The sequence below is a fragment of the Hemitrygon akajei genome, chromosome 26 (genome assembly GCF_048418815.1).
Source record: "Hemitrygon akajei chromosome 26, sHemAka1.3, whole genome shotgun sequence".
Classification (NCBI taxonomy): domain Eukaryota; kingdom Metazoa; phylum Chordata; class Chondrichthyes; order Myliobatiformes; family Dasyatidae; genus Hemitrygon; species Hemitrygon akajei.
In genome coordinates, this window is record NC_133149.1 from 31,587,070 (window position 1) to 31,611,209 (window position 24,140).

A 24,140-nucleotide genomic window follows, 5' to 3' on the forward strand; every position below is an offset into this window, starting at 1 on the left:
CTAAGGCTTTCATATTACAGCACTTAGATCTTGCCCTACTTTGCAATAGGTTCAGTGAGATGAAGGGAGGCAATTCCATATAATGTGCCACATCGAGGAAGATTTGACTCATTATCTCGATCTAATCTCACCCATTGTGAAGCAGAGGCACACACAAAATAGTGGAAGAACTCAGCAAGTCAGGCAGCATCTATGGAGGGGAATAAACAGTCAACATTTCAAAGTTCAAAGAAAATTTATTATCAAAGTGTGTGTGTGTGTGTGTATATATATACATATATATATGTGTGTGTGTGTATATATATATGTATATGTGTGTGTATATATATGTATATGTGTGTGTATATATATATATATATATATGTATGCATGTATATATATGTGTGTGTGTGTGTGTGTGTGTGTGTGTGTGTGTGTGTGTGTGTGTGTGTGTGTGTGTGTGTGTGTGTGTGTGTGTGTGTGTGTGTGTGTGTGTGTGTGTGTGTGTGTGTGTGTGTGTGTGTGTGTGTATATATATATACACACACACACACCACCATATACTAACCTACGATTCATTTTCTTGCAGGTATTCACAGTAGAATAAAGAAATACCATAGAATCAATGAAAAAACTAGACACTAATGAAAATATTTCTGGCCAGCCGAAACATTGACCATTTATTAATTTCCATAGATCCTCCTCGAATTGCTGAGTTCCTCCAGCATTTTGTGTGTTTTGCTCAAGATTTCTAGCATCTGCAGAATCTCCTGCATTTATAAAATCATAGAAATCATACCATTATTCTAAAATTTAGCTGGTAATCTTGGCAAGTGTGGGGGTAGGTAAGATTCCAAGTTTTCACTTTTTTAAAAATCACAATGACATGTCTTAAAGGGAAGCAATCATGAACAAGTGGAGCCATGTAATCAGTCCTCGTCTCCACAACCTGTGGTTCTCAGTCTTGGGTATTTTGCAAGTTACTATTTCACCTATTTGAAATATTGCTTTGTTAGCTATTAACTGAAGAGCTTTATCCTGCAGGGCTTCTGTCCAAGGGTCCAATGTGTCCAGCTTCCTTCATTGTCTTTCCATTATTTCTGATCATTTGGACTCACCCAACCACTGCCAACATCTTCAGCTCCACAATGCCAAACTCCAATGTCTGCTTGATTTCAACCCTTCCCACCACTCTAAGCCCCCATCTCCAATCACGTCTGACTGCCTCAATGTGCACCAACCATGTGGTTTACCGCCAGCACCTCAATTATCTGGCTCCCACCTCAATTCTTTGACTATTCTCTATCACTGATTGATTATCCAGCCACCCCATCCCATCATAATTATATGTCTGACCTACTTGACTCTTCCCTAATTTGTCTGCTTCTCTGCGCAGATCTCAGAGGAAGTGCCTATTTTACTATAAATAACACACATGCTGGAGGAACTCAATGGATCAGGCAGAATCTATGGAGAGAAATGGACAGTTAAGAGACCCTTCACCTGGGCTGAAACACAGACAAAAGATAGCCAGTATAAAAGGGTGAAGGGACGGTATGCAGCAAGAGCTAGCCAGTGACAGATGGATCCAGGTGAGGAGTGACAGACAGATGGAGCAGGGGTAAGTGGAAAAAGTGATAGAGGTGAGAGATAAGTGGGGGCAACAAAGGGCTAAAGATGATCACCTTGGAATCCTGTCTCACCTCTCCCTTTCTCCTCTTTACATTCGCCATCTTGTCTCTCCACTCTCAGTCATATTGCAGCATTGCAACCTGAAACATCCGCCATCCCACAGATGCTGCTTTGACCTGCTGGGTTCCTTCAGCAGACTGATTGTTATGACAGACTCAAAGACAGAATCTCCAACATGAGTACTTTGGCGCCACCTAAAGACTACAGCTATTGCATATGTATCTCCAACAAAAAGCAGGCTTGCAGCTTTACATCTTCTTAAGGCAATTCATCTCAAGCACTACTCTGCAAATTGTGACAACACACTGCTCATCTCCTGGGTCAAGCACCAAATACCCAACAGCTGTGTCTTTGCCTGCTGATCCTTCTATTGAAATTAAGGCGGCACAACTATCATAATGTTTTGGGAAGGTGGAAAAGCCAGAAGGAACCAAACAATATTCCATCAACATGACTCCATGCACAAGCAACAGCAGTGGGAGCTTTTTAAATGAAATTTATGTAATTATTATATGATTGGCTTTATATATAAATGATAAATATCTGCTAAATATTATCAATTTTACATGCACCAACTCATCTAGTTCGGAGCCATTAAGAGAGCAGAAATAAGGAATCCTTCGACAAAAAGCAGTAGCCATGTATCTTCATAAATAAAAACCCAATAGTTCTTCCAGTTACATCAGTCTCAAATACTAATAGATTCTAAAGAAATTTTAGTCTCCAAGAGCAAAGCAACCATATCATAGCTTGATTTCAGCTATCAGATTTGATATGACCAGCTTCTATTTCACTGTTTCTGTTTCTATCAAACACAAGGTGCTCAATAAACATATTTCTTCCAATTATTATTATAAACAATTCAAAATATCTGCACTCTAATGAAGAATTTTCTTACAATTTTGGACATTTACCCATTAACAATTGTTAGGATATAATCTTGCATCCTCTTTGTCTGCCATCTTAACTGCTACTAGACATTTATATCAAATTATAGCACTTGGGCAACAGATGTCTTCTCATGAACTGGGTGTAGACATACAAAACATGATCCTGGTTAAGAAACTAGCCGTGCAACCTGAATATTCTCTCCTATTTCTAATTAGCATTTTAATTACTATAAAATTGTAAGTATTTAAGATAAATGTTCATATAGTGAAGTAAATATTCATTGCAATTTAACATCCACATCATTTATGTAACATGCACTAAAACAGAAGGGAGGCACAACTAAACCCAGTTCTATAGTATTGAAGTAATGTAACATTATAATGAAAAATATAGTGAACCATAAAAATTGGCAAATGTACCGGTAATATTGGATTGCTCAAAGCATTAATAAAATTCATTTCAGCATGCACCATTCTACTAATATGTGCAAGCAAAAACCCAGTTAGCATTTGTTGCATTGTGATGTCATCATTTCAGCATCCACCATTGACATTCCTGATTGTAATTCAGTTCTTGAAATTGTTGTAAAAATAGTCTTTATTGAAAAGAAGCTGTATATTGTGGTAAATATTAATTATTAAATCTTATTTCAGACTTTGGATTATTCAGAAATATAAACAAGGGCCACAACTTGAAGTGACAAGAACATTTGATACTGGTCCACAGAGGGGACAAAAATATTCCGTAACAAAGTAATACCTTAAAAAATAATACTTTCACTAGAACCAATCACGTTGTGAAAGAATTAAAACAATCTCTGCAATGAAGTCTTAGTGGAGTATAGCTACATAGATGTATGAATGGCTGTTCATATTTTACTAGTGGCTGTGTCCATGCTATTTGTGAGTTTGAGTTAAGCCAAGAAAATGGATGAAATCAGGATTTGATTGAGAGACATATTATTGCACCATCATATCAGTTGAAGTATTTAAGGTTATTGATATATTTTTATGCTTTATCCACACTATCCTAGGATCAATCATGTTCAAGACATTCCCCTATAGTGCCTTACTATTATACCTGGTGCTGCTGAGGGAATATGTAAAAAAAAAATCCTCTCAATTTCAACAAATGCATTTGATTTTCCTTGTCATAACAAGATGTCTTTACAACACAAAGGAACTAACAGGAATCTACCAGACTCAAAAATTGAAACAAAAGACTAAGACTTAACATTTCTGGAAAAAAAGAATCAATTGGTCTTTTATTGACCTGTCGCTACAATATATTCTATCTAAATTATTCATTAGCAATTATACTAATGCCTGGTAATTTGTGGGCATGTGTGATGAAGAGAAATTTAGAATTGAATGAAATCACTTACAGGAGTCAAATGGAAATATCTGTATCCAACAGATGATTTAACACAAGAAAACAGATATTAAACAGGAAGACTTACGTTGTACCAGCTCTGGCTTTTCTGTAAGAGAAAAAAAAGCAAAAAAGTAAATATCAAAAGTGAAGAAAAAAGCAGGAGGCAGGATATGATTAAAAAAAAACATTCAAATTGTACAAGTAAATAATCTTACGAAACAACTTTAACCCAACTTGTCCATCAGAAACCAACAAAAAAATTTATACTTAGTCCTTTCTTACTTACATTCAAATCCATGAAGAGTAATATTGATTGACTTATTAAATAGATACTCTACCAAACACCAGTGATTACCTGTTCAGTAAGATTATTAGAGTGAAAAACAGAAGGGGCCTTTTTAACCCTGTAATACATTGGAAAACATTGCTCCACCCATTACAACCAAAACTGTCAATGATACTGCAACTGTACCGAATGCTACAATCATCCATTGGTTAATATCGCCAGTGATAAATCTACAGAATGTCTTTTTCAATCTAAAGGTTCTAAGATCATGTTGGTTGTAGTGGGTAAATGGTTAAATTCCAATGATGTCCTTTTCCTACCAGGATTCCTAACATCTGTGGTTGGCAAAATGTTGGAATCGATAATTAAGGAAACAGTAACAGGGCATTTGGATAAACATAGCTTAATAGGACAAAGTCAGCATGGCTTTACAAAAGGGAAGTCATGTTTGACAAATTTGTTGGAGTTCTTTGAGGACATAACATATAGGGTAGATAAAGGGGAACCAGTGGATGTGGTGTATTTGGACTTCCAAAAGGCATTTGACAAGGTGCCACACCAAAGATTATTACTTAAAGTAAAAAATCATGGGATTGGGGATAATATTCTGGCATGGGTGGAGGATTGGCTTTCTAACAGAAAACAGAGAGTTGGGATAAATGGTTTATTCTCAGACTGGCAGTTGGTGACTAGTGGTGTTCCGCAGGGGTCGGTGTTGGGACCCCAACTCTTTACAATCTATATTAATGATTTGGAGAAAGGGACTAAGTGCAATGTATCGAAGTTTGCTGATGACACAAAGATGGGAGGGAGTGTAATGAGTGCGGAGGACATTGAAACCCTGCAGGGGGACATAGATAGGCTGAGTGATTGGGCAGACATTTGGCAGATGAAATATAATACTGACAAGTGTGAGGTCTTGCACTTTGGCAGGAAAAATAATAGAGCAAGTTATTATCTAAATGGAGAGAAACTGGAAAGTGCTTCTGTGCAAAGGGATCTGGGGGTGCTGGTGCAGGAAACACAAAAAGTTAGTATGCAAGTGCAGCAGGTGGTCAAGAAGGCCAATGGAATGCTGGCTTTTATTGCTAGGGGGATGGAGTATAAGAACAGGGAGGTCTTACTGCAGTTGTACCGGGTATTAGTGAGACCACACCTGGAGTACTGCGTGCAGTTCTGGTGTCCATATTTAAGAAAGGACATACTGGCTCTAGAGGCAGTGCAGAGAAGGTTCACTAGGTTAATTCCGGGGATGGGTGGGTTGATGTATGATGAGAGGTTGAGTAGATTGGGACTCTACTCATTGGAGTTCTGAAGAATGAGAGGCGATCTTATTGAAACATTTAAGATTGTTAAGGGGCTTGATCGGGTGGATGCGGGGAGAATGTTCCCAATGATGGGCGAAACTAGGACTAGGGGGCATAATCTTAAAATAAGGGGATGCCGTTCCAGGACTGAGATGCGGAGAAACTTCTTCACTCAGAGGGTAGTGGGGCTGTGGAATTTACTGCCCCAGAGAGCTGTGGAAGCTACTACACTCAATAAATTCAAAACGGAGATAGACATTTTCCTGGATAAAAATGGCATTAGGGGATATGGTGAGCGAGCAGGTAAGTGGACATGAGGCTAGGTTTAGATCAGCCATGTGATCTCCTGGACCAGTTTTCGATAGCCTGGATGGGTCGGAGAGGAATTTTCCAGATTTTTTCTCCTCAATTGGCAACTCGATTTTTTCCCCCCGGGTGATCACATGGGTTTGGGCGGGATGAATAATAAAATAAAATGGGCGGCATGGTGCCCTGTTGGTTGGCACTGTTGCCTTGTGGGATTCGGTGAAAACTAGAGTTAAGATTGGATCAGCCATGATCTTGTTGAATGGCGGAGCAGGCTTGAGGGGCCGATTGGCCTACTCCTGCTCCTATCTCTTATGTTCTTATGTTTTTTGTGTATCACAAGATGATATCTGTTTAAAGAAAGCAGGTGCGTGCTGACCAAGCTTTTATTCATGAACATCCAAATTTAAATTCTGACACAAAAGGGCTGAAGGAGACAAATGGCCACGTCAGTAACGCTTCTGCTGTGATCATGGCATTTAGGCTGACAATAATTGCACAGTGGTGCACTTCAATGGCAAGAGCTTAGCATTAACAATATAGAATGCTGAGCTCAAACGATGTCAATGTGGCCTTTTTCCATTTTAACTATGGAAGTGGAAAAAAATAGACAGCTGATGATGGAGCAAATGGTTTCTCATAATGTGCAAAGAAAAACAGATGGAAAAATTATCCATTTTACTCAAGACACACACACAAAGCAATTAATTATAAATATTTGTGAGACAGGCACACTTAGCCCTTATATTTTAAATTTATTTCCACTGCTTTTAAATTTATTTAAAAGTTATTTCAACTGCTGTTTTGCATTACACTTAAGATATTTTTAAAAAATAATGTATATATCCACAAGGCTGAAATGGCAGAAACTACACTAACATAACAAAATTGAGGCTCTCTTTCAAGGACTCAAAACTCATGTTCTCAGTAATATTATTTTTAAAATTTTGCTCAGTTTGTCTTTTTTTGCACATTGGTTGCTTGTCAGTCTTTATCTCTAGTTTTATGAAAATGCTATTGTATTTTTTCTTTAATTACATGCAAGAAAATGAATGTCAAGGTAGAATATGGTAACATATACATGCTTTGATAATAAATTTTATTTGACTTTAACTACTATTAAGTATATTGAAAAGTATTGGCTTAAAGAGATAACACGGTGAAAGTAGAGTCATGACTTACAAAATTACACCCAATAATGTTGAAATTACAGAGTTGGGTTACACTTAACACATACTTCAAATTGCCAGCAATATTTATTGGGAGAGAAGTTTCCCAGAGTAAATCTGCTGAAACTCCAATCCAACTAAGTATTAGTGAGTGTTAATCTGTGCACAAGTTGCACTTGTTCAACATTACAACCATGCATCAAATCAGAATTTCAGAATCAGGTGTTTTATCACCGGCATGTGACGTGAAAATTGTTAACTTAGTAGCAGCGGTTCAATACAATACATAATATAGAAGAAAGAAATAATAAACCAATAAGTAAATCAATTACAGTATATGTATATTGAATAGATTAAAAATTGTGCAAAAAAACAGAAATAACATGTATTAAAAAAGTGAGGTAGTGTCTAAGGGTTCAATGTCCATTTAAGAATCTGATGGCCGAGGGGAAGAAGCTGTTCCTGAATCACTGAGTGTGTGCCTTCAGGCTTCTGTACCTCCTACCTGATGGTAACAGTGAGGAAAAAGGCATGTCCTGGGTGCTGGAGGTCCTTAATAATGGACACTGCCTTTCTGAGGCACCGCTCCCTGGGTACTTTGTAGGCTAGTACCCAAGATGGAGCTGACTAAATTTACAACCTTCTGCAGCTTCTTTCAGTCCTGTGCAGTAGCCCTTCCATACCAGACAGTGATGCAGCCTGTCAGAATGCTCTTCATGGTACATTTATAGAAATTTTTGAGTGTATTTGCTGACATACCAAATCTCTTCAAGCTTCTAATGAAGTATAGGTACTGTCTTGCATTCTTTATAACTGCATCGATATGTTGGGACCAGGTTAGATCCTCAGAGATCTGGACACCCAGGAACTTGAAAGTGCTCACTCTCTCCACTTCTGATCCCTCTATGAAGATTGGTATATGTTCCTTCGTCTTACCCTTCTGGAAGTCCACAATCAGCTCTGTGTCTTACTGATGTTGAGTGCCAGGTTGTTGCTGTGACACTACTCCACTAGTTGGCATATCATGCTCCTGTACACCCTCTCATCACCACCTGAGATTCTACCAACAATGGTATCATCGGCAACTTTTTAGATTTGCCTAACCACACAGTCATAGGTATATAGAGAGTAGAACAATGGGCTAAGCACACACTCCTGAGGTGCACCAATCTGAGACTATTTATGGGTACTGTCATGAAAGATAAACTAGCCAATCAAAATTTGTTTTGATATGTCATATAAATGTAGAGAAGAAGTTAAAAAAGTCACTGGTTTTCTTGTGCAAGAGGTCAAACCCACCAAACACTGAGCTGCAACAAAGAAGGACAAAAGGTTAGTGTGAGAATTTAGCTCTATTGCCAAGAGAGCTAACCTCAGATTGTCATGCTAAAATAAAATAGAAAAAATGTCGCTAGATGTGAGGAAATGAATAATAAATAAAAAGAAGTAGGAAGGCAAAGAGATTCTATGAAATTAAATCATCAAAGAACACAAGGCAAATTTGAAAATTACTTCACAGACACATTTTTAAGAAAAAGGACATTTGAATGGAAATAGGGACATGAAGAGATATATTAGACAACACTACAGGGAACAACAGCTGGATGGCAAAAATAGTACATAATTATTTTTTAAGTATTTGCCAAGAAATAAAACAGTTATATATTACACTGGATAATGAGATGAGTACACTTAAACCAGATAAAATGCATATTTAAAATAAATTAATAAAACTCAGAGGACATAACACCATCCATGTATTTTAAAGATTCAAGAGAAGAAATGATAGAGGGATCACCAAGCATTCTTAAAAATTCATTGGAAAAAAAGTGCGAGAGGATTGATGAATAGAAAACATAGCACATATATTTAAGAAGGGGAATTGAACATGCCCAAAGAGTTATGGACCTGTGAGCTCAACATCATAAATGGGAAAAATAATGGAATCCCTATTCATCAAGAGAAAAGGAAAACTTTTAGAAACTAAATGTAGTATGATGAATACTCAAAATGAATTTCAGAGGAGAAGACATTGTTTGATGCATTTTTGAAGAGGTAACAGATAGAGTCGGCCATGGTAATGCACCATACATAATTATCTAGACTTTTTAAATTGGGAAAAGCAGCAAAATCGATTGCTACCTGGCTTCAAGACAGCAACTAGAGAATAAAAGGGTAGGTAATCACGTGGAAGGATGAGAGGAGATTTGATAGAGGTATACAAACTTATGAGGGGTATAGATAGAGTAAATTCAAGCAGGCTTTTTCCACTGAGGTTGGATGGGACTACAACCAGAGATCAAAGGTTAAGGGTGAGAGGTGAAAAGCTTAAGGGGAACATGAGGGGAAACTTCTTCACTCAGAGGGTTGTGAGAATGTGGAATGAGCCGCCAGCACATGTGGTCGATGCAAGCTCGATTTCAATGTTTAAGAGAAGTTTGGATAGGTACATGGATAGTAGGCATATGGAGGGCTACGGTCCCACTGAAGGTCACTGGGAGTAGGCAGTTTAAATGGTTTCTGCACATTTTTATTCTATTACTTAATATGTTAATTTCTTTAATGAAATACAAAAAAATTCTCTAACATTTAATTTTTTGGAAAATGAATATTTGAAAATACTATAAAAATATGCTCTTTTCTACTGACACACTAATGCAGAAGACAAAAAATAAACAAATTTCTATTAAAAAATGAGGATGTCTAAGATTTTTGAACACTACTGTATATAAGCACAAGAAAAAACACATTGCATAGCACTTCTTTTACTTAAATTGCAAAGAAATTAAGAAACACATCTTTTAATAAAAGACATAGCATTCAAATGAGTTTAAAAATGCAAACACAAGGAAATCTGCAGATGCTGGAAATTCAAGCAACACACACAAAATGTGTGTGTTGCATTCAAATGAGTGCTAGTTCTAAAGGGATAAATTGTTTCGATAGTGAAAACTGAAAATTAATTTTATAAGTAATTTATTCTATGATTTTACAATAAAAAAATTGAAAAACAACTTGGGTCATAGTGAAACTATATTTTGGTTTAGTTTTTTATATGTAATTTACTGCTTGGGAAATTGCTATGATTCATGGCCTTTGAAATGAAGTGAACGATCTCTTTTAGATCTTATTATTTATTGTTTTACAAAAGTTTCATTAACAAGCTCTCTGCAGGACCAGATTTTATTCACGTAATGCACAAGAGATGACAGGCCAAAAGGATTAATATCAAATCAGCCTAAAGTGAATATTTGGGACGACTAGCATTATTTGGTTAGAGTTCAGACACATCACACTAATCAAGTCCCACTGAAGGGTTTTGGTCCGAAATATCGACTATACTCTTTTCCTAGATGCTGCCTGGCCTACTGAGTTCTTCCAGCATTGTGTGTGTGTGTGCGTGCGTGCGTGCGTGTGTGTGTGTTGCTCACATTGATTATTCCTTTCTGTTTTTAAATATTGCAATTTCACCAATTTGGAAGTAAGTCTTAATTTAAATTTAAATTAAATTTCTTAGTTGGGTTCCTTGAGGGAGATTATATTCAACATATTGTTCATACCCAGATTCTTAATCCTTTGCTTATGTCCAAAAGATAAGGTGCTTGATACAGTCATTAGTTTTGTTTTATTATATTCTAAATAATTCAGCACAGAAATATTTATTCATAAACATGAAATCTGAACATGAAGTGATGCTGGGGGAGATAAGTATTTGTTTGATAAAGTGCCAGTATTAATATTCTAAAATAACATTATGAATTAGTTCTAAGTACTCCACAAGATACTGATTCCTTTAAAAATACCTTTTTCTGCATGATAAGCAAAGTTACAAAATTGCCAACTTTTCAAAATAAGGCAGAAATTAACAAAACATCAGTAACCATGATATTTCAAAATAACCTCATCTACAGTGCCTTGAAAAAGTATTCAGCCCTCAACCCTTTGTTCACACAAATGAGTATTACAACCAGAGATGCTGACCAATTTAACTTAACATTTTTGTTTGTGAATCACATGCTCCTTTTTCCACAGCACAGCCCAAAAACTGAAAAGCATGAAAAACTAAACATTCAAAACCTGAAATGTGAAGAGTTCAAAGCATTCATTCCCCTTTGTTCAGTACTTAGCTGAACCACCTATCGCAGCTATTACAGCCAGTAGTAGTAGTATATGTACTGCTAGTAGTAGCATGTGTGTTTGGAAGTTAAGCATGTGTATGCCAAAATTTGCCACTACCGTATTGGTTTTGTATATTTTGTTGTATTTATTTTCATACTGCATACGTAGCAAGGGTGTGGACCGAAATTAAGCTGAGATTGTAACAGCAGAAACTGTTCTTTTAAATTCATTTTGTCATTTTTATTTTGATACCCTCTTTCTGCATTAAAACATCAAAAACAGATAAAGGAATTGAAGACCTAAAAAAGTATTTGTTGTCCTGCGTGTGTATTTTTCACCAGGCTACAAAATTTGGTACCAGGAGTGGGATAATTCCAAGCCAGTTTAGAGGGGTTTTGATTTTTGTATGCAGTACAATATACAATACATAATACAGTAGTGGTGAAGGACAGGTCAGCCATTCCCGTGGGATGGAAGGAGAGCCTGTTATCACGCGGAGACCATGGTAGAACCTTGAGAGTTGGCTGGGACGTCGAGGACTGACTCCAAGATGTAGGACTGTGACAGTGATCCAGAGAAACTGCAGCTGTGAAGTCATCGTGTTTTCTGCAAGAGATGTCAGCAACCCCTTTCAAGGTTCTGACTGGGTCACTCAAGGATATCAATTTTCTTAATTTGAAGCCATTCCATGGTTGCTCCAGCAGTGTGCTTTGGGTTGTTGTCCTGCTGAAAGATGAAATTCCTCTCCAATTTAAGCTTTCCTGCAGAGGCTAGCAGGTTTTTAACCAGGATCTCTCTGTATTTAGCAGCATTCATCTTCCCATCAATCCTGACCAGATTTCCAGTCTACTGTTGAAAAGCATCCCCATAGCATGGTGCTTCCTCCACCATACTTTACTGTAGGGATGGTGTTACCTGGCTGATGCGCACTATTAGATTAATCCACATGTACCGCTTAGTGTGGAGGCTAAAAAGTTCCAATTTAATCTCATCCAACCACAAGACCTTCTTCCACAGTATCTTCTAAGTGACACATTGCAAAAGAATTGGATTGTGCCCAATCAGTGAGCAGGGGCACAAGAAGAAGCGGCAATTTCACTTAGATACATGGCTGAAGATTTTAAAAAGCAGCACTTCACAGCAGTTTTTGAAATTGGACTGTTCCCAATCAGTGAGCAGGAGCATGAGAAGTGGCAATTTCACTTTAAGTACACAGCTGAAGATTTAAAAAAGCAGCGCTTCATAGCAGCTTTCAGAATTGGACTGGGCGGAAGCAAGAGAAGAAGAGGCAATTTCACTTAGGTACGCGGCTGAAGATTAAACAAAGCAGTGATTCGCGGCAGTTTTCGAGTTGGATGCGTCTAAAAAGTGAGCGGGAGCGCAACAAGCAGCAATTTCACTTAGGTACGCAGCTGAAGATTTAGAAGAACAGCACTTCATGGCAGTTTTTGGAGTTGGACTGCAACCAATCTGTGGGCAGGAGCATGAGAAGTAGCAATTTCACATAAGTATATTGCTGAAGGTTAAATAAAGCAGATAATCACGGCAATTGTCGGAGTTGGACTGTACCCAAACAGTAAGTGGGGGCATGAGAAGAAGCAGCAATTTCACTTAGATACACAGCTGAAGATTTTAAAAAGCAGCTCTTTTCAGAGTAGGAATGCAACCAAGCAGTGAGCGGAAGCATGAGAAGAAGTCGCAATTTCACTTAGGTATGTGGCTGAAGATTTTAAAAAGCAGAGCATTGTGGCAGGTTTCAGATTGGACTGCACCCAATCACTGAGCACAAGCCTGAAAAGAAGCAGCAATTTCACTTAGTTACGTGACAGAAGATTAAAAAAGCAACTGTTCATGGCAGTTTTTGGAGTTGTACTGCGCCCAGTGAGCGGGAGCACGAGAAGAAGCAGCGATTTCACTTAGGTACATGGTTGAAGATTAAGAGAAGCAGAGCATCGCGGCAGTTTTTGGAGTTGGACTGCGCCCAATCAGTGAGTGGGAGCACGAGAAGAAGCAACGATTTCACTTAGGTACACGGTTGAAGATTACAGAAAGCAGAGCATTGTGGCAGGTTTCGGGTTGGCCTGCACCCAATCACTGAGCAGGGAGTCTGAGAAGAAGTAACAACTTCACTTAGGTACATGGCTGAAGATTAAAAACAGCAGAGCATTGTGGCAATTTTCAGAGTTAGACTATGCCCAGTGAGCAAGAGCACGAGAAGAAGCAGCGACTTCACTAAGGTATGCGACTGAAGATTAAAAAAGCAGTGCTTTGCGACAGTTTTCAGAGTTGGACTGCATCTAAGCAGTGTGCAGGAGCACAAGAAGCAGTGATTCAACTTAAGTGTGTGGCTGAAGATTAAAAAAAGAAGAGCATCACAGAAATTTTCAGAGTTGGACTGCGCTCAATCAGTGAGCGGGAGCATAAGAAGAAGCGATTTTACTTGGGTGTGTTGCTGACGATTACAAAATGCAGCACATAGTGGCAGGTTCCTGAGTTGTACTGAGCCCAATCAGTAAGCAGGAGTACGAGAAGAAACTGCGATTTCACTTAGTTACGTGGCTGAAGATGGAAAAAAAAGGAGTGCTTCGCAGCAATTTTTGGAGTTGGACTGTGCCTAGTGCATGGGCGCACGAGAAGAAACGATGATTTCACTTAAGTACATGGCTGAAGATTTTTAAAAAGCAGAGCATCGCGGCAGTTTTCAGAGTTGGTCTGCGCTTAATCAGTGACTGGGAGCACAAGAAGTGGCAACTTCATTTAAGTATGCGCGTGGCTGAATATTTAAAAAAGCAGAGCATCCCAGTAGTTTTCACAGTTGGACTGCGCCATATCAGTGAGTGAGACTTGAGAAGTGGTGATTTCACTTAAGTATGTAGCTGAATATTAAAAAACAGTAGAGCAGCCTGGTGGTTTTTGGAGTTGGCCTGCATCCAATAGTGAGCAGAGCCACAAGGAGAACTGGTGATTTCATTAAGGTACGCAGCTGAAGATCAAAAACAGCAGCACTTCATGGCAGTTTTCGTAGTTGGACTGCACCCAATCAGTGAACAGGATTCATTAGAAAGAGTGAATAAAAATAAGGCAGGGGCAAGTGGAGAAGGCATTGTGTGAGTGGGCCACTGTTAGAGTGGCTTTGGCACATCAGGCTTCGGTGAGGGAAGTATCTGGTAAGATTTTTCTTCTTCATTATTCTTCATCCCTAGCCTTTTAGGGTACTGTTAATGCAGTGAGAACAACTTCAGGGGCTGTGCTTCTACTGTGTGTGAGAAGTGGGATAACCACTTCTGTATCAGGTACACCAAGCTGTAGCTGCTCGGAGAACATGTTAAGGAACTGGAGCTGCAACTCAATAACCTTCAGCTCATACAGGAGATGGAGGAAGTGACAGATAGGAGGCACAGGAAGGTGGTCACCCCTAGGTTGTAAGAGGCAGATAACTGGGTGACTTTCAGGAGAAGGAAGGGAAATGGGCAGCCAGTGCAGAGTACCCCTGTGGACTATCCCCTCAATAATAAGTATACCACTTTAGATACTGTTGAGGGCAAAGACCTATCGTGGGGGGAGCTGCAGTGACCGGGTCTCTGCAACTGAGTCTGGTGCTGTGGCTCAGAAGAGAAGAGAAGTGAAGAGGACTACAGCAGTGATAGGAGGTTCCATAGTTAGAGGAATAGATGAGATTCTGTGGATGCAATGGAAACACAGGGATGGTATGTTGCCTCTCAGGTGCCAGGGTCAGGGACATCATACTCTGAAGGGAAGGGTGAGCCGCTAGCAGTCTTGGTACATACTGGCACCAATGACATTAGTAAGAAAGGTAAGGAGTTCATGAAGAGAGATTTTATGAAGCTAGGTAGAAAGCTGAATGGTTTGACATCCAGGGTAGTAATCTCTGCATTGTTGTCTGTGCCACGTGCCAGTGAAAGTAAGAATAGGATAATTTGGCAGATGAATGTGTGGCTGAGGAACTGGCACAGGGGGCAAGGTTCAGATTTCTGGATCATCGGGATCTCTTCTGGGGAAGGTACAACCTGTACAGAAGGGATGGGTCACACCTGAACCCAAAGAGGACCAATATCCTTATGGGCAGGTTTGCTAGATTCGAGAGGGTTTAAACTAATTTGGCAGAGGGATGGGAACCAGAATGATAGGGCTGAGGAAGGGGTAGATGGTTTACAAACAGAGGCAGTGTGTAGTGAGACTGCTAGCAATGAGAGGCAACGGATGAGTTGCAATGTTAAAAGGGGGACAAAATCAAGAAGTGTGATGAATACAGGACTGAAGGTATATTTGAATGGGCGCAGTATACGGAATAAGGTAGAATGAACTTACAGCAGAGTTACAGGTTGGCATGTATGATGTTGTGGACTTCACTGAATCGTGGCTAGTTGGGAGCTTAATATCCAAGGATACACAAAGTATCCAAAGGACAGGCAGGTAGGCAGAAGGGTGGGTAAAAAAAAAGAAATCAAATCATTAGAAAGTGGAACATAGGATCGGAAGGTGTAGAATTGTTTTGGGTAGAGCTAAGAGCTAAAAAGACCCTGATGGGAGTTATATACAGACCTTCAAACAGTAGCAAAGATATGGTCTACAAATTGCAACGGGAGCTAGAAAATGCATGTCAAAAGGACAATGTTATGATAGTTTTGAGGGGTTTCAATATGCAGGTAAATTGGGAAAATCAGGTTGATGCTGGATCCCAAGAGGGGAAATTTATAGAATGCCTACGAGGTGGGTTTTTTGAGCAGCTCGTGGTAGAGCTCACTAGGGGATCAACTACTCTGAATTGGGTGTTGTGGAATTGATTAAAGAGCTTAAAGTAAAGGAATCCTCAGGGTCCAGTGATCATAATATGATCGAATACACCCTGCAATTTGAAAAGGAGAAGCTAATGTCAGATGTATCAGCAATACAGTAGAGTAAAGGGAATTCAGAGGTATGAGAGACGAGCTGGCCATAATTAATTGGAAGGAAACACTAGTAGGGATGACAGCAGAACAGCAATAGCTGGAGTTTCTGGGAAAAATTCAGAAGGTGCAGGATAGATACATCGCAAAGAATTAGTATTCTAAAGGTAGGATGATGCAACCGTGGCTGACAAGAGAAGTCGAAGTCGACGTAAAGGCCTAAAAGAAGGCATATAATAAAACAATGATTAGTCAGAAGTTAGAGGATTGGGAAGATTTGAATACCAACAGAAGGCATCTAAAAAAGTCAAAGAGAAGGAAGAGATAAAATACAAAGATAAGCTAGCCAATAATATTAAAGAAGATACCAAAAGTTTTTCAGGTATATAAAGTGTAAAAGAGAGGTTCAAGTATACATCAGACCACTGGAAAATGATGCTGGGGAGGAAATAATGAGGGACAAGGAAATGTTGGATCAACTGAATAAGTACTTTGTATCAGTCACCACTGGAGAAGACACTAGCAGTATGCCGGAAGTTTGCGAGCATCAGGAGGCAGGAGTGAGTGAAGTTGCCATCACTAGGGAGAAGATCCTTGAGAAACTGAAAGGTCTGAATTTAGATTAAATCACCTGGACCTGTGGTCTACACCACAAGGCTCTGAAAGAGGTGGCTGAAGAGATTGTTGAGGCATTAGTAATGATTTTTCAAGAATCAATGGATTGTGCCATGGTTCTGGAGGACTGAAAAATTACAAATGTCACTCCACTCTTCAAGAAGGAAGAGAGGCAGAAGAAAGGAAATTATAGACCCGTTTGTCTGACCTCAGTGGTTGGGAAGATGTTGTAGTCGATTGTAAAGGATATGATTTCAGGGTACTTGGAGGCACATGAGAAAATAGGCTATAGTCAGCATGTTTTCCTTAAGGGAAAATCTTGCCCAACAAATCTGTTGGAATTCTTTGAATAACAAGCAGGATAGACAAAGGAGAATTGGCGGATGTTGTGTACTTGGATTTTCTGAAGGCCTTCGACCAGGTGCCACACGGGGCTGCTTAACAAGTTACAAGCCCATGGTATTACAGGAAAGATTCTAACATGGATAAAGCAGTAGCTGATTGGCAGGAGGCAAAGAGTGGGAATAAAGTGAGCCTTTTCTGTCTGGTGCCGGTGACTAGCCCCATACGCGTCTGTCTTGGGACCAATTCTTTTTACGTTATATGATAATGATTTGGATGATGGAATTGATGACTTTGTGCCCAAGCTTGCAAATGATACGAAGATAGGTGGAGGGGCACCTGGTGTTGAGGAAGCAGGAAAACTACAGAAGGAATTAGACAGATTAGGATAATGGGCAAAGTAGCAGATGGAATACAGTGTTGGGATGCCTCATAGGCCTAATTTACTCTTACAAATCAATGAATATGTTGTAAAAAAAAAAGATCACTCCCTACTTGTACATAGTTTTTTCCTTTTGCTTGTTTTTCCCTTCCACTCTTTTCTATAAGTGCATACCTCAGATAAATACTATGTGGAGATTTGTGACATATATGATTATATGATATATATGTACAATGTCTGAAATACATCTTATGGAAATGTTTGTTTGATGATGAACTTCAATAAAAAATAAATTACAAAAAAGGAAAGTGAATGGCCATGCACTTTGGTAGAATAAATAAAAGTTTAGACTATTTTCTAAATGGTGAGAAAATTCAAAACTCTGAGATGCAAAAGGACTTGGGAGTCCTCATGCAGGATTCCCTGAAGGTCAATATGCAGGTTGATGAAGGCAAATACAATGTTAGCATTCATTTCAAGAGGACTAGAATATAAAAGCAAGGATGTAACATTGAGGCTTTATAAAGCACTGGTGATACATCACCTGGAGTATTGTGAACAGTTTTGGGCCCGTTATTTAAAAAATCTGACATCGGAGAGGGTTCAAAGGAGGTTCGCAAAAATGATTCTGGGATTGAAAGGCTAATCATATGAGGAGTGTTTGATGGCTCTGGGCCCTTACTTGCTGGAATTCAGAAGAATGAGTGGGGATCTCATTGATACCTATCAAATGTTGAAAGGCCTCGACACAGTGGATATGGAGAGGATGTTTCTTAAGGTGGGGGAGTTAGGACCAGAGGACAGAGCCTCAGAATAGAGAGACGTCCATTTAGAATGGAGATAAGGGGGAATATCTTTAGCCAGAGAGTGGTGAATCTGTGGAATGTTTTGCCACAGATGACTGTGGTGGTCAAGTCATTGGGTATATTTAACGTAGAGGTTAATAGATTCTTCACAAGTTAGGGCATGAAGGGAGAAGGCAGGAGATTGGGGCTGAGTGGGAAAATGGATCAGCCATGATGAAATGGTGCAGCAGAGTCAATGGGTCAAATGAGCTACTTCTACTCCTATATCTTCTGGTCTAAAGTTTTTAATGGGCAAGGATATGCTGTTTTTTTTTTAACCAGTGCTTCTTCCTTGCCACTTTTCTATAAATACCCATTTTGTGCAAGGCCTTAGAAATTGTGGAGCCATGAACTTCATCTCCAGTTGCAGCCACTGACTTCTGTAGCTAACTGAGAGTAACTGTTGGTGTCACAGTAGCCTCCCTTACAAGCGCCTTTCTTCTTCAGTGACTAAGTTTTGATGGGCGGCCTGACCTAGGCAGTCTGGCTGTGGTTTCATATTTTTTTCACTTTGTCAGGATGGACAGCACTGAGCTCCAAGGTACGTTCAGTATCTTAGAGATAGTCTTGTACACTTCCACAGATTCATGCGTCTCTATTATCATTTCCCTGACTTGCCTTGAATGCTCATCTTCCTTTTGGTTTGGTCTGTTGAACTGCTGGACCTTGCAGAGAGAGGGGGTATTTACTGTTATGAATTCATTGAAAATAGGTTATCCTCCAATTTTCTACATCAACCCAAATTGGGTGAGTTGGTAAGGTAACATACAGTATTGCACGTGAGGAAAGTTAGCAAAATAATCACAAAGGGGATGATTTTTTTTAGCCTCACAATTTTGGCTTTTAATTTTTAGTAAGCTGTTGACAGGTTTTGGAATTTTCCTTTTTATTTGACATGATGCACAATATTTTCCAGATTAGTTCAAAAATCCTATTTCAATATATTTTAAATGTAGAAAATGAGACAGTAAAATGTGGAAAAAAAAAGTTGTGGGGGGCGGAATACTTTTTCAAGGCACTTTATATATAGGTGAACAGAGCTCCTGATGATTTTGAGATATCTGCTGAAATGAGGAACAACAGCACCTCCAAAAAATGTCCTGGACCAAATTGCTTACTTTGGTTTCCGGAATCAGAACTCACATACAATAGTTACACAGTGGCTTTGATTTATGAATATAAGGGTGTTGCACAGCAGACAGAGTTTGGCACTGACGCATTTAAGGGAATATTAGGGCAGGTGAAAAAAAGATCATAGCTTTGAAGTATAATTTATAAGAACTAAAATGGTGGAAAGGTTTAGAAAGAAAATCTAATGTTTTGGGAACAGCTAGCAATGGTGGAGTGATGTGAGGTGGCTGGGATAAGGGTAGGTGTGTGATGTGAATAAAAGAATAAACATTTTGAAAAACAGCCATTCTCAAATCAGAAGCCATAAGTCAGATTAGTGAAGCTGGAATCTGGTGTGAGCTGGAATACAGGTCGCAGAATTTGGAACTGTGAATATTCTTCAGAGCAGTTAAGTTATTTTGTCTGCCTTTGTTCTATTTAATACAAATGTTTATTATATTCCCATTCTTTTATCATACCTAAATGTGACAAGAAACTAACTTTATAATTCCACTTGCTAAATAACATGAGCAGACAATTTCACAACAGAGTAACATACAAAATACTGGAGAAACTCAGCAGACAGGCAGCATACAAGAAAGCAATAAATAGTCGACGCGTTGGGCCGAGACCCTCCATCAAGACTTATGGATGCTGCCTGACCTGTTGAGTTGGTGTTGGTGTTACTCTGGATTTCCAGCATCTGCAAAATCCCCTGTGTTTACAATTTCTTAACAGCATACTAATTAGATCATCCTTGCTTAGGTTTAACCTAAGGGGAATGCTAGCAGATCTGCAAAATGGAATATGTTCCCTTGTTTCACTAATGACCTTAAGTAAATTCCCAGAGATTTGCCCAGGCACAATAAACTGCTCTACCTCGATACTAAAGTATATGTTGAACAACGATGAACAATAAAAATGGCATTATTATGCGATATTAGTTTGGCATTTTTACTTACCCCGGCCATGAGGAAACAAAGGAAACAACAAAATCAAATCCCCGGATCATTGCTACATTATGAAGTAACCTCATCCCTATTAAACAAATGCTCAGGAAGTAGCTTTTAGGCAACTTCCCCAAAGGAAAACTCAACACTCAATGCTCTAATAACATCCTGAAAAACAAAATGACTGAAACAAACAAGAGGGATGTCAAAGTTAATTATAAATCTTTATGATTAAATTTTATTGAATAATGGAGTTTCTGATTAAGTCTGTCAACACCCTTTTTTAAAATTGTTACAGTAACACTTTATTGTGTATCGGATGCCAAACACGAGGAAGTGTGTATTTCTTCAACAGTTATAACTATGATTTTGAAGGGTAGAAAAACAATGCAACCTTCAAAATAATACTTGTAACTATTAAAAAGGTCATTTTGAGAGGTACAAAACAATGGGCATCTGACTTTTGAAATTCAGCTCCAGTGACTTTAAGAACCAAACTTCAGAAGGAAATTATAAAGATGCTTTCAATGCAAGCAACAGCAAACAAATTTCTAATCCAGGGTATTATGCTGAGTAGTCAACATACAAGTTAAAAATTGTGTTGCCCAGATTCTCTTAATAATATGTTGGGAAAACTTAAGATCCATACAGGCTGTCTCCCACATAGACTGAAACACAAACTCCCCATGGAATGATCTCTAATCTGCTGAATACCTCCAACACTTAGTTTTTATTTCATATTTTCAGGTTTTTTCATTTTCAATCATTATGAAAAAATTAAAGCCTAATGGCATTCATTGACTGACTGCTGCAGAAAAAAAATCTGTAAAACCAAAAAACCTGGAATAAATGAACTCCTGAACAACTGTTTTTGGTAGAATTGCAGATGGTGACAAGGAGGCATGCAGGAATGAGATAGACTGACTGGTTAGGTGGTGTCACAACAACAACCTTGCGCCCAAAATCATTACAATAAAGGAATTGATTGTGGAATTCAAGAAGGGGAAGTCGGAGAACACACACCAGTCCTTGTTGAGTGGTTAGCAGTAGAAAGGGTGAGCAGTTTCAAGTTCTTGAACATTAACATCTCAGAACATCCTGGGCCCAACATTTTGATGCAATTATGAAGAAGGCACACTAGCAACTTTATTTCATTTGGAGTTTGAAGAGATTCAGTATGTCATTAAAGACTCCAGTAAATTTCTTCAGATGTAGTGTAGAGAACATACTGGTTGGTTGCATCACCATCTGGTATGCAGGCTCCAATGCACAGGATCTATAAAATCTTCAGAGGGGTGTAATCCAGCCAGCTTCCACCAGTGAGGCCACCTTCAAGAGGCGATGTCTCAAGAGGGCAGCATCCATCACTACGGACCCTCACCATCCAGGATATGCCCTCTTCTCATTACTACCATCAGGAAGGAGATACAGGAGCCTAAAGATGCACACTCAACACTTCAGGAACAGCCTCTTCCCCTACACGATCAGATTTCTGAAAAGTCCATGAACACCACCTCGCTGATGATGATGAGGCCTCCGTCAGTCAGGGTCGACCATGGATGTTGTATCCTAACTGTCTAGATTCACAAGCCTGGGCAGTACAATATGGAGCGCAAGCTGTTGCCCATGCAGCAAGCTCCTCATCTCCACGCCATCTGATGAACCCTAAGGAACAGCAGAGACCAATACAGTTTGGCACCAGCAGCTTTGCAGGAGTTGCTAGTCAGCGTTGTACTCAACACAAAACTGCCTTAGGGACTCCAGCTCTGGATTTTTCCCTCAGGGTCTACTCCTTGAGTGAATATAGTGGCAATGCAGCAGAGGTTTGTGATCAGTTTTCCTTCTCCTAGATGAGCTGCCAACCACAGCTGATGAGCCCCATCTGTCCAAAATTTCTTCACTATTTTGCTTTTTGTACTATTCTTTTATATTTCTTATTGTAACTTACAGTAATTTTATGTATTGCACTGTACTGCTGCACAAAACAACGAATTTCATGATCTACTGCATGTCAGTGATAATAAACCTGATTCTGGAATCCTAAACCTAAGTATAAATACATATATAAGGCCCCCTTATATACTGTAGCTATATGTAAATTCAGCTCTAAAAAGATCAAACCCAGAATAATCACTCCAATCTTAGTGATTATTCTTTAAAGAGACCTTATACTGCAGAAACTCTTCTATCTTTTATAAATCCTTCTATTGATTTCAATGCACAAGGTTTAACAGGTAAGGCAGTTAAACTAAGAGGATGGACTGGCTCTCAGAAATGGGATGTTATAGCCATAATAGAAATGAGACTGAGAGAAGGGCAGAACTGACAGCTCAATACTCCAAGATGCAGATGCTACAAATGTGACATAGAGGATGTGGACTTTTTAATAAGGGAGGATATAACAGCACTACTTAGAGATAACATTCTTGGGGTATCTTCCAGTGAGGCCATAGGGTAGAACCTCAAAGTACATTTATTCTCTAAGTATGTATACTCTATACAACCTTGAGATTCGTCTTCTTGCGGGCAGCCACAAAACACCCAATGTGCGGAAAAAAAGAACAAATCATGAAAACAATATAAAGTAAACAAATAAAACCCAGAAAATTAAATGCAGAGCTCCTGAAGGCAAGTCCACAGCCACGACACTAGTTCAGCACTGAAGTGAGTGCCGATGGTTGCACGACCAGCTGTAGAGTCAGTTCAGTGCTGAATGAAGTAAACCTTGAGGTGTAGTGAGCTGAACACTGGTTCTTCCTTTGCCCTCACCTTTAATGCCTTTATCAAATTAAGCAAAAAGTGAAAAAAGTAAACAAAAACACATGGAACATGAACTGCAGAGTCCCTGAAAGTGAGTTCATAGTTGCACAGCCCAATGAACGCTGAGGCAAGTGAAGCTCATCCAGAAGACCAATGGCTGCAGGGCAACAACTGCTCCTAAATCTGGCAGCATGGGACCCAAGACTTCTTTATCTTCCTGTCCGACTGTAGTAGGGAAGAGGAGGAAACCGGTCATAGAACATAGAACAGTACAGCACAGTACAGGCCCTTCTGCCCACAATGCTGTGCCGACGACCCTTAAATCCTGCCTCCCATATAACCCTCCACATACCTGTCTAGTAGTCTCTTAAATTTCACTAGTGTATCTGCCACCACCACAGACTCAGGCAGTGCATTCCACGCACCAACCACTCTGTGAGTAAAAACCCTTCCTCTAATATCCCCCTTGAACTTTCCATCCCTTACCTTAAAGCCATGTCCTCTTGTATTGAGCAGTGGAAGAGGCGCTGGCTGTCTACTCTATCTATTCCTCTTAATATCTTGCATATCTCTATCATGTCTCCTCTCATCCTCCTTCTTTCCAGAGAGTAAAGCCCTAGCTCCCTTAATCTCTGATCATAATGCATCCTCTCTAAACCAGACAACATCCTGGTAAATCTCCTCTGTACCCTTTCCAATGCTTCCACATCCTTCCTATAGTGAGGCGACCAGAACTGGACACAGTACTCCAAGTGTGGCCTAACCAGAGTTTTATAGAGCTGCATCATTACCCCACGACTCTAAAACTCTATCCCTCGACTTATGAAAGCTAACCCTCCATAAGCTTTCTTAACTACCCTATCTACCTGTGAGGCAACTTTCAGGGATCTGTGGACATGTACCCCCAGATCCTTCTGCTCCTCCACAATTCCAAGAATCCTGCCATTTACTTTGTACTCTGCCTTGGAGTTTGTCCTTCCAAAGTATACCACCTCACAGTTCTCTGGGTTGAACTCCATCTGCCACTTCTCAGCTCACTTCTGCATCCTATCAATGTCTCTCTGCAATCTTAAGACAATCCTCTACACTATCCACAACAACATCAA

The 24,140-nt window shown here is 39.3% G+C and overlaps 1 protein-coding gene across 1 annotated transcript in view; it reads right to left on the minus strand.

Annotated features, from left to right (window-relative positions):
* LOC140716830 (protein Aster-B-like) overlaps window positions 1-24,140 on the minus strand; it is a 440,998-nt gene that overhangs the window by 114,176 nt on the left and 302,682 nt on the right. Inside the window, exon 11 of the mRNA XM_073029779.1 lies at window positions 4,022-4,042. Within this exon, the coding sequence (XP_072885880.1) occupies window positions 4,022-4,042 (21 nt within the window). The remainder of the gene's footprint in view (window positions 1-4,021; window positions 4,043-24,140) is intronic.